Source organism: Hibiscus syriacus, unplaced genomic scaffold (assembly GCF_006381635.1).
Source record: "Hibiscus syriacus cultivar Baekdansim isolate YM2019G1 unplaced genomic scaffold, ASM638163v2 tig00111402_pilon, whole genome shotgun sequence".
In the NCBI taxonomy this organism is placed as follows: domain Eukaryota; kingdom Viridiplantae; phylum Streptophyta; class Magnoliopsida; order Malvales; family Malvaceae; genus Hibiscus; species Hibiscus syriacus.
This window is the reverse complement of record NW_024063082.1, coordinates 8,956,122-8,970,861: the sequence shown is the minus strand read 5'-3', so window position 1 is coordinate 8,970,861 and position 14,740 is coordinate 8,956,122. Positions and strand designations below refer to the sequence as shown.

The 14,740-nt window shown below is 30.7% G+C and overlaps 2 protein-coding genes across 4 annotated transcripts; one reads left to right on the top strand and one right to left on the bottom strand.

Annotated features, from left to right (window-relative positions):
- The first annotated feature begins 4,468 nt into the window (after positions 1–4,468).
- On the top strand, positions 4,469–6,544 carry LOC120161588. The gene is made up of 8 exons (XM_039171808.1): positions 4,469–4,548; positions 4,937–5,019; positions 5,127–5,192; positions 5,285–5,382; positions 5,474–5,599; positions 5,698–6,027; positions 6,124–6,189; positions 6,286–6,544. The coding sequence occupies exons 2-8, from the start codon at positions 4,959–4,961 to the stop codon at positions 6,436–6,438; spliced, it is 900 nt and encodes a 299-aa protein (XP_039027739.1). The 5' UTR covers positions 4,469–4,548; positions 4,937–4,958; the 3' UTR covers positions 6,439–6,544.
- Positions 6,545–10,039: 3,495 nt separating this feature from the next.
- On the bottom strand, positions 10,040–14,009 carry LOC120162168 (transcription factor MYB3R-3-like). Of its 3 annotated transcripts, XM_039172342.1 has the most exons (9): positions 13,888–14,009; positions 13,383–13,534; positions 13,058–13,109; positions 12,766–12,823; positions 12,482–12,576; positions 12,290–12,393; positions 11,935–12,063; positions 10,683–11,779; positions 10,040–10,398 (listed from the first exon to the last, which is right to left on the bottom strand). In XM_039172342.1, exons 2-8 carry the CDS (start codon positions 13,526–13,528, stop codon positions 10,693–10,695), a joined length of 1,671 nt encoding a protein of 556 aa, XP_039028273.1. In that variant the 5' UTR covers positions 13,529–13,534; positions 13,888–14,009; the 3' UTR covers positions 10,040–10,398; positions 10,683–10,692. The 3 variants fall into 3 exon arrangements, with proteins under 3 accessions (XP_039028273.1, XP_039028272.1, XP_039028274.1); XM_039172341.1 differs by lacking the exon at positions 10,040–10,398 and having other exon boundaries at positions 10,616–11,779; XM_039172343.1 differs by lacking the exon at positions 10,040–10,398 and having other exon boundaries at positions 10,616–11,779; positions 13,383–13,544; positions 13,888–14,002.
- Positions 14,010–14,740: the final 731 nt, after the last annotated feature.

Below are 14,740 nucleotides of genomic sequence, written 5' to 3'. Positions count from 1 at the left end.
TAATTATTTATCAAAATTTAATAATAATTTTTATATACATCTGAGGTAAACACAAGGCAATATTTGTTTAAATACTCTCACCCAATTGACAATGAACGCTCATACCCTTACCAGTGCTCTAACTTGTGATCTCTAGAGAGAATTATAAGTCCCTTAATCACTGAGTCAATCAGTTCGTGCTTATATTTATATTTATATTTATATTTATATTTATATTTATATTTATATTTATATTTATATTTATATTTATATTTATATTTATTTATATTTATATTTATATTTATATTTATATTTATATTTATATTTATATTTATATTTATATTTATATTTATATTATATTTATATTTTTATATTTATATTTATATATTTATATTTATTTATATTTATATTTATATTTATATTTATATTTATATTTATATTTATATTATATATATTTATTTATATTATATTTATATTTATATTTTATTTATATTTATATTTATATTTATATTTATATTTATATTTATATTATATATTTATATTTATATTTATATTTATATTTATATTTATATTTATATTTATATTATATATTATATTTATATTATATTTATATTTATTATATTTTATTTTTATATTTATATTTATATTTTATTTATATTTATATTTATATTTATATTTATATTTATTTATATTTATATTTATATTTATTTATATTATATATATTTATATTTATATTTATTTATATTTATATTATATTTATATTATATTTATATTTATTTATATTTATATTTATATTTATTTATATTATATTTATATTTATATTTATATTTATATTTATATTATTTATATTTATATTTATATATATTTATATATATTATATTTATATTTATATTTATATTTATATTTATATTATATTTATTTATATTTATATTTATATTTATATTTATATTTATATTATATTTATATATTTTATTATATTTATATTTATATATATTTATTTATATTATATTTATATTTATATTATTGATTAATATATTTTAAAAGTAATTTATTTATTAATAAATGAAACCCTAAAATGAACATATAATGTATAAAGATTTAAATAAGTGATGGATGTATTTACGTAATATTTTGGGCAGCTGACGTGGGTTTATGATACATACTACATGGAACTGTATAATCATGTTATTATTATTATTATAGGTTCGCATTTCTATAAAACTTAATAGTACTTCATTCTGATGGTTGAAATTTTCAAACCGATCTCTCCATGAACTATAATTATATAAAGATTAATATGCAGCTAAATGTCATTTATAAGTACAAATTTAGATTCATCAAACAAAAATGCTACCATAAAACAAATAGAATCCTTTAACATGTTAGAATTTTTTTATATTACGACGGGCTAATATTTTTCGAGGCTTTCAAACTTTTTAAAAATATATTTTTATTTAATTATTTTTAAAAAAATTTAAAAAAAAAACAAATGTGATCCTTTCGGGAACAAAAACTGTTATTGACCATAAGTAATGACATCATAAAAAGACTTTATTGATTATTTTAAAATTTTTGAGGTTTATTTAATTTTTAAGTAAAAATATAAAAGTATTTAAAAGTATTGAAATCTTTTAAAAGAATATTACAAGTATTTAAATTTTTAATTAAGGCGAAGCCTTAAAATTAGGAGGACAAATAAACACCGTTACTTTTTAAAAAAAATACCCAAAAATTTTAAGTGTTAAACTATTAATAATTAAGAAATAAAAAAATTAATGTACTTATAAAGTATTAAAAAATAAATACTCCCATAAAAAAAGTTTTCAACTTGAGTTTATTATTATTTTTGAATAATTTTTATTCGAATAAGTAAAACAACAAATATTCTTTTTCAAACCTACTACAGATTGCAAGTATTCAATTGTGTAATAGGAAATTGAGGTGTTCTTTTCTATTATCTAAGTTGTTAAGACGAATTGAAATTGAAAATGTCTAATCATTTAAAGATTTTCGCATTGGTAATTTAGACGATTGAGAAGAACACCTCAATTTTAACAATTTATATGATTTTAATATTTTTTTTAAGTTTTAAGTAGTAATTTAATTTTTAGTAAAATTCTAACATTTATATTTATAATAATTTGGTAATTTTTACATTTGATTTTTGAATTATTTTTTTTATTTTTTAAAATATTAAACAAAATCTTCAAAAATTGTAGAAAAATCAATTAAATTATTCTATCAAGCAATCATTACATATAGACAATCGTGTTAATACTATATCAGTCGATAATAATTTTCAACAATCAAAGGGTCACATTAATTAATATTTTTGAGCTCTTACAAAAACTATCACGTTATTGTTATATCAGTCGATAATAATTTTCATCAATTAAAAAATCACATTAATTTTTTTAATTTAAAGGTTTAATTAAGTAAAAAAATCAAGAGTTGAATTGCTTTTTTTCTTCAAAACTTTAAGAATCTTAGGAACCATTAAGTCTATTATGATTATTATTAACCCGCAAACTTTTGTAAAATGAAAAAAAGATACAAATAATGGTTTTCATTCCACAAGATTTAAACTTGAAAATTCAATTTCTTTAAATGCTATTTTAATTTGACATATTTTAAGTTTTCTATTATTATTATTATTATTATATATGAGTTCAGATAATTAAAATTTGTTAGTTGATTGATGTGAATTAAATATAATTAGATTGACAGAAAAGAATAGTTCTAATTTTGTGTATAATACGGATTGAATAATGAAATTGAGTAGATGAATGGAAAGTCTTAGTGGCAATAAGTCTCTTGATTGGATGCCACGTGGAATATACAACTGGCATCTCCCCTTTATACAAGAATATTAAATGATGTGTTTTCTTAGGCACTGCCTCTTTTCTGGTCCTTTCGTGTTGTGCCAAACTCACACGATCCCAATGAACGGGTTTACAACTCACCAAACCAAATATAATTAAAAACGGTCTAATTGTTATTTTAGTCCTTTTATTGAATTGAAATTTGAAAATTAATCTATCTATTTTAATTTAGTATAGTTTAATTTTCATTTTCTAATATTATTAGTAAATTTAAATTGATACTAATGTTAATTATTTTTTTTTGAAAGAGCGTACTTTGTATTATATGAATTACAAAGTACATCACCTCAAGGATCTCATTAAAAAAATCTCCTTAATCTTAAATGGAGAAAAAAGAGTGTACCTTGAGGTAGTAAAGATCAAATAACCATACCACTCATACATAAAACAATCCATACACCATTCCATCAACCATCCCCATTCCAGCATAAAAAAAATCAACACATACAACCCAATTAGTTACGATGGGTAGCAGATAAAAAGCATACAAAAACCGGCAACACCACAAGATATGCACATAAAACAGCATCATCATGTCTCTGCAAACCTGGGAAAAACAACACAGCAGCAGCTCTATACAACACCATGAATACTAATGTTAATTATTATCTTTAAATAATAAAAATATGTTTTAAAAAAATAATTTAAGTTTTTAATTACACTTTAAATTTATTAAGTGAATAGTATTGACTAAATTTATACATATCCTAAATGTGAGATTGAATTATAAAATTAAAAAAAATAAAATTATATTAAGTATAGGAAGATTAAATACTATACTTTAAAATTATTTTTAATTTTATTTAGATTTTATGATTTTTTTTGCTCTCAAACTTTTAATAAAAATGATTTAGCTCTTAATTTTTTACATTTTTAACTCTTAAACGTTTAAATATCTTTATAAGATTAAAAGAATTGATAAAAAAATCAACGAATATATTAATCTGACATAGTTATTTTATTTTATTATTAATGTTGAGTAAGTTACTTTATTTTTGTACAAAAGTTGAAAAATAAATAAATAATTTAAAAATATAGAATGATAAAATATATATTATATATTTCTAATTTGTTGAAAATTATTAAAATACGATATTAGTAAAAAGAAAAAGCATAAAAGTATTAAAACTTTATTATTTTTATCAATTACCTCAATTTTATAAAAATAAAAATTTAAAATAATCAAAAATAATTTAATAATAAAAATTATTATTATTTAAATAATTATAAAATAATATTTATTCAGAATTTTAAAAGAGAATTATCATTTCACCTTTTATTTATATCCCATTGCATTAGAATTTGCAGCAAAGTTCCTGGATATTGCTGTAACGATCAAGAAAGGAATAAATTTGGACCGTGGAAAGCAAAACAGCAAAATGTAAAGACCAGGACATCTAACTCTGTTTTGCTTTATTTATTTTTCCATAAAAGGATTTGCCTTTTCGCTTTGGGTTGCTTCCTATTACTTTCTTCTACACATTTCATATTGATTTTTTTCAACACAAGTTAATTAAACGTGATTAACTTGAATAGCCTGCCATCATTCTTTGCCTATAAAAACCCATTTCGACCTCCGTTCTCCTTCCCCCTCTGCTTTCGTTCTCTGATATTCATTGACGGCATTAGCACAAACCTCTTTTTCAAATACTCTTCCTTTGATTAGCTTTCCTTGTTTTTGAAACCGGTATGATATTCATTCATTGCAGCCTTAAAATTTCTCTTGGAATTCCTTTGGTTTAGACACTTTCAACCATTTCTTTGTCGTGATTTTTTTTGGGGGGGGGGGGGGGAAGGTTTCAACTTTCTGGGTTTTTGTTCATGAAAATGCTTTCCATTTTGGGGTTCTCTAAAGAAACATATGAGATGTTTCATTTCTCTCTTTGACGGAAAGTTGTTTTCTTTTTCTTCCATAAACAAATTGTGGGTGTAATCAATACCTTAAAGTTCATCATTTTAGCTGTTTTTTTTAATATTTGAAAGTGCCTTTACTTGCATTATTGGATACATGTTCTTTGATACCGGTTTGCTTGCTTGGACTTGAAAGCTAATTTGTTTTCCATTGATTAATTTAGGTACCTTTGATCAAGTTAAAAAATGGAATACGAGGATAAATACAGTCTAACTCAGAGGCCTAAATATGATTGCCTTTTGTTTGGTAAGCTCCTTTACTTGAAAAACACAAGAGAAGAAATATGATGATTTTACACTAATTCAACTGAAACTGCAAATATATTAAAGGTGGCAATTTGGTTGAATTTGCAGATCTTGATGATACCCTTTATCCAAAAAGTTCTGGTCTTGCGAGAGAGTGTGGGAAGAATATTAGAGGTAAAGGATTTATATTCTGATACTTGGCTGCTACCATTTTTACTATCAAAATTCCATGGTAATCTGATGTTTTTGTCATTTTTTTCCTCCAGATTACATGGTTGAAAAACTAGGCGTAGAAAAGGACAAAGTTGTTGAATTGTCCGACCTCTTGTATAAGAATTATGGGACATCAATGGCTGGCCTTACGGTATTATTTACTTCCATTAAACGTTTCCTTTTTCAAGCATCCTTTTCATTAGGTAAAAAAAATTAATATACTTTTTTTATCTTATTTGCAGGCTGTTGGTTATGACTTTGACTATGATGAGTTTCATAGTTATGTTCATGGAAGACTTCCATATGAGAACCTAAAACCAGATCCTTCATTGAAGAGTTTATTACAGACTTTGCCTCTTCGAAAAATCGTAAGCATATTGGTTGCTTGATGCATAAGCAAGTATTGATCATGTTTCTTTTTATCTAATTGTCTCCTAACAGGACTTGACGTCTCTTGTTGTTTTAGATATTCACAAATGCAGACAGGGTCCATTCCGTTAAAGCTCTTAGTAGACTCGGATTGGAAGACTGTTTCGAAGGGATTATCTGCTTCGAGACTCTCAATCCTACTCATAAGAACACAGTTTCTGACGATGAAGATGAGATCGAGTTCTTAGGATCCGCCACCGCTACTACAACCGATGCTCATAGCAGTCGTCAAATTTTTGACATAATTGATCATTTCGCGCATCCCAACAATGGTGCAACATTACCCAAGACGCCCATTGTTTGCAAGCCGCAAGAATCCGCAATAGAGCGTGCTCTCAAGATCGCCAAAATCAACCCTCAAAGAACAGTAAGATGATCGATAATTCACTGTCACTAGTTTCGTAACTTGTTGCGTTTTTACGGTCTACTAATGTTTTCCTTCATATGATTTTTGTTGTTTCAGTTGTTCTTCGAGGATAGCGTCCGCAACACCCAGGCCGGAAAAAACCTCGGTCTTCACACCGTGCTGGCAAGTCCTTGAAAACCTTGTTTTACTTAACATGCACAGTTCCTCAAAACGACCATGAAACTAACACTCATTGTTCTTCATTAAAAATTTACGCAGATCGGCATTTCCCAGAGACCTAAAGGTGCAGATTATGCATTAGAAAGCATTCACAACATCAAGCAAGCAATACCAGAGCTGTGGGAAACTGGTAGGAAATCCGAAGTCAGTTATCCCAGCCAGGTTGCAGTCGAGACATCCGTGACAGCTTAGATCTAATTGTTGTCCCCATTCCTTGTTATTGTTTAGAAGATGATGTATATTTCTATATAAAATATACATCTAATAAAATGAATGAAGGAAAATCTCCTTTTTTTGATTAAAAAGATCATATTTTCCCCTGTTTCAGAAGGCTTAATCAATGTTGTCTTAATCGATCTTTAAAGGTCGTATTGCTCACGATATGAATATAACATATGAGACATAATATAATCATTTTCTCTTCATATGATGGAGGAGTTGTATATAATATATTGCAGATCAAAAGGGTCAGCTTGATGCATGAAAATACAAGGAACTTGACTTGTTATGATAAACGTATTAGTTCAGACAAATGTATGTGTTTTAAGCTTATCAAGAGAGAGAAGCTCAAAGATGTGTAAAGTTTAAGGTTGTTTCGGAAAGATGTTCCTTTTAATAGCGTAAAGTTGCAAGCAAAAAAGAATTAAGTTTGCAGCAAAGCAATATTCAGCTGCGAAATCTAAAGGTTCATTCTTTTGTTTCCGATAGAGGATTCTGTTATATCTTAGTTATAAAATGGTATCTAAAGATTCCTGTAGATCGCATATACATATGCAAATACTGAAATTTCCGTGCCTTTTCGCTTGGTGACAAGCATAGCAGAAAACAACACGGTAGAAATATTGATTCCAAAATGATGTTAAAAGGCAAAGGCATCATCATCTCTTTCAACTTAGCATGAAGCAGTTCCAGTTTTGAAAGCTACACCAAAGGTCAAGAAATTTGTGCTGAGGTGCCTCAACGTATTTACATAACAATGACGAAACATAGTTGAGGGATTTATTGTTAATAATTTCATTACGAAACTGGTTTTGCCCTCCTAAACTATGGTCTCCCGAGTGACAATGGCGGATGGTGCAACGCTCCGCGCCTTCACTTTGACCTCGCCATGCCTGTGTTCCTCGAGATCACCGAGTATCGTGCTGGTATTGTGCCTGTCTCCTGCCGTAGGTGAGTAAAGAATGGAATTAAAATATAGGGACGGAATTTTGAATTCTAATATATTAAAGGGATTGAAATTGTAAACTGACCTTCTTATTTTAGCCGCCATTAATTAACTGTTTTATGATTATTTCCAGGGTAAACTACATAAATGGTCACTCATGTTTGAGTAAGTTTCTCTTTTCTTTACTAATGTTTTAAAACTAACGATTTGGTCACTATATTGTCGATTTATAACTAATTGATCACTCGACGTTAACAACCGTTGCTTTGGGTCACAAAATATCGATCTGACATGTTAGCTGCCTGACTTGAAAACTCTATAGACATGTGAGACCACCCTCCACTGTGATTGCTCACTCCCCTCCTTAAATAAACTCAATCCCTAAAATCCTGATTTACCCAATTCTTAATTGATTCAGATAACTAATCACTATCGGTCATTGATCGTTTTTCACAACAAGATCAATACCAAAACATTTGCATTTTACTCATATTTCTTCTCCTATGATTGGTTTACCACAAAACCCACTCAAAATCGACGAAATTAAATAAAAAAATATACCATTTTTAGGGATTTGTAGACTTTCTTAGATTTGAGGGATTCGAGGTGTTTGTTTGAAAATTCGAATGATGAAAAACATTATTTCGAGAAAATGAACAACACACCTTAAAATTAGCATTATCGGATAATTATCGAAAGAGATCAAAGTATTAGCACGTTAAAGTTTAAAATGTGTTTTCGTCAATTTTGAGTTGATTTCATGGAAAATCAATCCTAAAAGAAGAAAGAGAAGTGAAATGTCAACAATTTGGTAACGATCTTACATAGAAAGATGACCAATGATGAGCGGTGATTAGCTGGCGGTGATGACTAAAAGGTGTAGTGCCAAAAATGGAATTGTTTAAAAAGTCAATGACAAAATCGATACACCCTAAAATTCAATATCTAAAACGATATCGTTTTGAGTATGAATAGTCATCGACAAAATGACATCATTTTGTCCACCTTATCTTACTGATGGAAAGATATGTCCATGTCACCATGAAGTTAAAATCAAAGTTTAGTGTTACAATGATATAAATGATACACGGCCTAAAGTTTAGTGATATTTGGTGTATTTTACCTGAGCAAACTATATAAGATATCATTGAACTTTATGTCGTGTATCGTTTATATCATTGGACTTTTAATTTCTTCAATTATAGCACTGAATAAAATGAGTGGCAATCTTTTTCATCACAGTGATGAGTGGACAAATGACATCGTTTGACGACGACTGTTAATTCCTGAAATGATATTGTTTTGGCAATGACTATTGATTCTCAAAATGAAATCATTTTAGGCATTGGAATTTAGGGACATATAGATTTTGTTACCAAACTTTTAAACAAATACATTTTGGCATAATGCAAAAAATAACCCCAACGTTTACCGAAATGGTCATTTTGGCCCTCAACGTTTCACTTTGAGGCAAAAAGCTCCCTCTATAGATGAAAACTAACAGTTAACACATGATTAATGCTCCAAAATAGGAACAATTTTTAATCTAAAATGAAATGCTGAGGGCTAAAATGCCCTAAAAAAGAATAAAGGACAAAGTGATTATTCTGACAAATGTTGGGGGCTTTTTTGCCCTAAGATGAAACGTTGGGGGGCTAAAATGCTTCAAAAAATAGAATATGAGGCAAAATGACCATTTTGATAAACGTTGGAGACTAATTTTGACATTATGCCATCCATTTTTGACATTGCACTTTTTAAACCACCACGACAACTAATCACCACCCATTATTAGTCATTTTTCGTGACAAGATTGATATCAAAACGTTCATGTTCCACTCCTTTTTCTTCTTTTAGGATTGATTCTCCACAAAACACTCGCAAAATCAACAAAATTATTTAAAAGTTCAATGTATTAATACTATGATCTCGAAGTAATGTTTCGCACCTTTCAGACTTTTGAACAAACATTCATTAATCCCTCAAATTTAAGAAAATCTCCAAATATCTAAAGATGATAGATTTTTTTGGTTTAGTTCCGTCAATTTGTGTGAGTTTCCATGAAACTCAATCATAGGAGAAAAAAGAGAACATTTTAGTACCAATCTTGATGCAAAAGATAATCGATGACAGCCGATTGTCGGTGATGGCCGGAAAAGTTGTTCACCCAGAATCCAGTCCTGGTTTTGGTCAGAGATCACTGTTTGCGCAAGTGGTCCAACAAAGAGGCGAAGTAGTGCTATCTGTATTTCCATTACCAACGAACACGCTTTGCCTGCCCCCTCCCCATGTCCACTAGCGCCCCTGTCAAGCAGAGCGAAGAGAAGACGAAAAAGCTCTGCCGAAGTGGCATGGCGGGCTTCTATTGCTACGTAACAAAGGAGCAGGAGATAGCATTTTGCAACCGCATGTTTGAACTTGAGGGTAACAAAGGAGCAGGAGGTAGAACACAATTTTCAAGTCACGGGGATTTTCAATTTTCATTTGGGTCCGTAAACTTAATTTGAATTGATTTAATTCATTTTAAGTCACTTGTATTGTGTAGTAACTTGTTATACCCTTCAAATTTTATTTTATTCAGTCAGGCTGGCAAAGAGAATCAACCAACATGGACTGAAGAATATAGTATTAGCATTGTCTTGTATGCAAATGAGGGGGAAAAGAGAAAGATCTCAGAAACCCCTTCAATCTCTCTATCTCAGCTTAAAAACATTCTATTGGAGTCAGTCTACAAAATACCGAGCCAATATTCTTCAAAAAGACAGGCAGGAAATCTGCAGCTCTAAGATTTTGTTATGTCTTGATACCACCACTAGTGTAAGATTACCATATCTGCAACATGATCGAGCAATGGTATTGAAGGTGCCCCTGATAAAAAAAAAATACGACTTAGCCGGTTTTCTAGGTCTGCTGGGACAACGATCCCCAATTTGGATGCCATTGCTTGGGAAACACAGAGCCAACTTCAAAAGAACATTTCTCCCAACCTATAAGACAGGAAAGAGAGACTGAAATAAATGATATAAAGTGGATTTCTTGCATTTTTAATTTGTTTGATGTTGTTGGTAAGCCAATGGAGAAAATCAATAGGATAAACTTGAATGAGAGAGCAAAAAGCTACTTGATAGAGAAACATGATTCTATGCATATGGTGTGATTGCAAAGTTTCGATAGTGATGATGTTTATCGTGATATTTCAAATGTAGAAAACCACAATAGAGAAGCATGACCACACCACGCTATAAAATTCAAAATGCAATGCCATACTTACAGCTTGAGCGCTATGTGACTCCCATCCTTGTCGTATTCAAGCAGTCTTCAACAGGAGAGCTTCCGTTCAATGATAAATCCAAAGCTTTTGTCTTACTTTCATGCCTCTCTTTATCGAATGTCAACTCAAGTTGTCTCTCCACCGACTTAAAAACAGTAGTTCTTTTATATCTTAACCGGTATGGAGGAGATGCATTAAAAGCTGTACAATTAGGCCCAGGGTTGCTATTGCCTTGACAAGCAGGACTCTCACATGAATCTCTATCATGAAATTGAGACTGTTCCATACTGTTATCAGTTCTTTCCAATTCACCAGATATTATAATTGTATCCTTGAAATCATCCTCATTCAACTTTCCTATTTTATTAGGAAACACATGTGACTGGGCTTTGGGCTTTCTCTTTCGAAATATAGAAGGTGTGTTTGGGAAGGTCTTAGCAGCAATTCTAAGAATATACTCGGGACTGTGTTTACTAAAACCACTTCCCTTCACACAAGGCGGAGTGAAGAAACTAATTGGTGATGTAATAGGAGTAGAAATCCATTCGTGCTGCACGCCCTTTTTAAACTTTTCTGAATCTAATGACGTACCTCCTCGTAATCTAGGTGATACATCACGACATAAAGAACTGTAAGTTGGAGTATCAAGCCCTACTTGTGTCTCACAAAGTTTGTCTTCAACAATTTGAGAGCTCATTCCTTGATTCACGAACTTCACCCTTGACTCTGACTTACTACAGCACGGATTTACATCAGATGACCGGGGCTTGCACTCTGCACTTCCAGTATCAGCAGACTCATTTGGAGCAACGCTTGATGAAGTAACCATAACTTGAACTGGAGCACAGGACTCCAACTGGTCTTTCCCATCTTCACTTAGCTTACATGTATCTGTTGTTTCAGATGATGTTTGAGCAGGGGAATCTAATTCTTTTTCCGAACAAACTAGGAAATTTTTGTTAGTAGGTGTTTTTATATCCTTGGTCCCATTTTGGAAATCATTCTTCGCAACTGGTGGAAGCTTCCCCGTAGCCAAGTAGAAATCTAACTTCTTCTTCAAGGAACTATTCCAGTGGTTCTTTATTGCATTATCAGTCCTGTATAAAAAGAATCCACCGTAAGCCAAGGCCAACATGCAAACACTTCAATGGCATTTAAAAATAATTTATTAACATCTCTTTGATCAAATTTCTTGACTAAACTTTAGAACACAAGCTATGTAACAAGTGTTACAAACTAAAAATAACGATACCTTCCAGGTAAAACTTTAGCAATTTCAGCCCACTTGTTCCCATATGTCCGATGCGCATTCATAAGGGCCAATTCCTCCTCTAACGTCCAAGCATCTTTCTTTATATCAGGATTCAAATGATTGTGCCATCTGCAGAACATTAATAAAGTATGGAATAATCAACCATTCAAATCCTTTATGAGAATAGGGTAGGACAAAATGGATTATTAAAAAAAGTAATAACAATAGCCTCATTGTATAGAACTTAATTAATAAACTTTAGTACATAATTTACTTCACATACAAATAAAATATCTAGTAGTTTTAAGGAATCTCTTGGAATGAAAATAATAGGAAGTAAAATTTAAAGTATTACCTCTCACGGCATTGTTTCCCTATCCGTCCAGGCAAAGATTTTGCAATAACAGACCATTTTGTGGGCCCATATTTTGATACAAGTTCAATAATTTTATCATCCTCCTGGGGAAAAAGCAATAGATAGATTAACGCTTGTTTTATGAATTGCAAAAACATGGATAGTGTAAAGGAAAGAGCCTAAAAGGCCTACCTCTTGAGTCCAAGGTCCTTTAACAAGATCGGGGTTCAGGACTTTCTGCCATCTATGTAGACATTGCACCTCTGATCTATCTGGAAAAAATTCAGCTGCACCATATGCAAATAATAAGACAAGTTACATGATAGAAGATACCATAATTGCAACAAATGAAAAGGCCGAGATGATGGTTTTTATCCGTTCTCTATGACCTTATGTTAACCTTTTTTTTCAGACAACAAAAGTATATAGACATATCACATGCAACAAATACGAAAATTCCAAGGAATGAATAAAACCTATTTTTTTCCAACTCTTCCCCTTAAAAGCTGCAACAGCATTCCTTAATGTCTCATCCTGGAATCAATAAAAACAGAAAACAAAGTTAACAAAAAAGGCAGCAGCTCCAAAGAACGAACAAGAGTAAACAATGAATGAAACTTCAATTATTCTACAATCCATGAAACAACTCACCTGTGTTGTCTTGTAAATGGTTTTCTAACCATATGGTAGAATATAAACAAAAGCATTTTACCTATACCATAATTCGTATATAAATTAATGCAAATACAAAGGGAAAAAACGTTTTACCTCTTCCGGTGTCCAACCACCTTTTGCTCGCCTAATAGGGCCAGTAGTTCTCCTGCAAATTCAGTATAACAATACAATTATTCTCAGCTGGTTGAGACATTATTCAAAACATTAAAATTCAATGCAATTTGTTAACATCAAGTTTGAGTACTAGAAACAAACGTTCAACCATCTGTGCTGGCAAATCGATATAGGATGTAATCAGCAATCATAAACTCGACCAAAACAGAAAAACATTAGTTTGAAAAAATAAAAGCAAAATCAGCAGAATCCAAACAAGTAGAGCGAAAAATAGAAAGCTAAAGAAGTTAATACGAATCAATACCGGTGACTTGGTGATGTTGGTGCCGGACTAGATACACCTGGGGACTTTACAACTGCATTGCCGCCGCCTTCGGATATAGATGAACTTGAGGCGGCGGTTAATTGTTTATTCTGAAGACAACTTTCCTCTATCCTTAATTCAGCCATCACTTTCTTCAATAGTCTCAAAACAACAAAGGAAAAACATTTATTAACTGATTCATGACCGTTTCAAATCCTTAAAACCCCACCTTCTAACCAAAATCCCAAATCCCCAGCACCGCCTGGCACAGAAAAACGACAATACTCAGATCTTAATTCACTAATCAGATAGAAAAAACAAATAAAACAAGAAAATCCGACATCGCTAAAACATAATTCTAGGGTTTAAAGCCCGAAAAAAAAGTAAAAACACCAATGAAAATTCCACGAATCAATTGTACTTGAGGTTTAAGAAACATGATTATAACAGTAAATATTAAAAAAAATCAAAAGCAAAGAATTAAGATTCAAGAACATAAAGCCACCTGAGTGGCGGGAATCGAGCTCCGGCTCCTTGGAAAGAAATACTTTTTGGAGCCAACAAAAAAAAAGAGGTCTTTGTTAGAAGGAACTCAAACGTTGCTTCCTTGGTTTCGGGAAATCCTCGCCCGTTGAATCTAAAGAGAGGAAAACACAGATTTTTTGTTTATATATAAAAAGAGGCCAAGGATTATTATAACGAATATATCATCACCGACGTCTCCGTTAACTGCCGTTATGGAGAATTAACGTTTTATTTTTCTTCTTTCCCGGCTTTTGAAAACGCTATGAGTTAACGGTTTTAAAGTTAACGTTAGGGTGACGTGGTGGAAAGTTTTTGAACCTCAAACGGCACTCTAGCTGTGCAAAAAGCCCCCCATATCTATTAAATGTCGAACAAGTTTGGGGTTGGCGGATCGCCGTTGGGTTTCGCGGGTGATTCTTGAGCGTTGGATTGAGGGATGGTGTTCGATGTTTAAATAAATAGAAAGATAGGTTTTAACTGAAATTAATGTTTTGGACTCCGAATATCTTTAAGATGGGAGATTAACGGTTTGTAATTGATTACATGCCGTTTATACCTTATTTTAGGTTTAATTTAGACCCTTGGATTGAGAATTTAAAAAAATGTTTTTAAAGTTACGGGTTTACTGATAACCGGAAGAAATCCTATATAATTTAAAATTATAATTATATTTTTAACCAAGTAATTCAAAATTATAATAGACCCATCACAGTGCAGTAATTATGTGTACAAAAAAAATTAATTGAGATAAAAAAAATGAAAAACAATAACCAAATACGAAAGGGGATAGTTCATCTTACAATGTTTACAGGACATTTAATAAAGAGAAAATA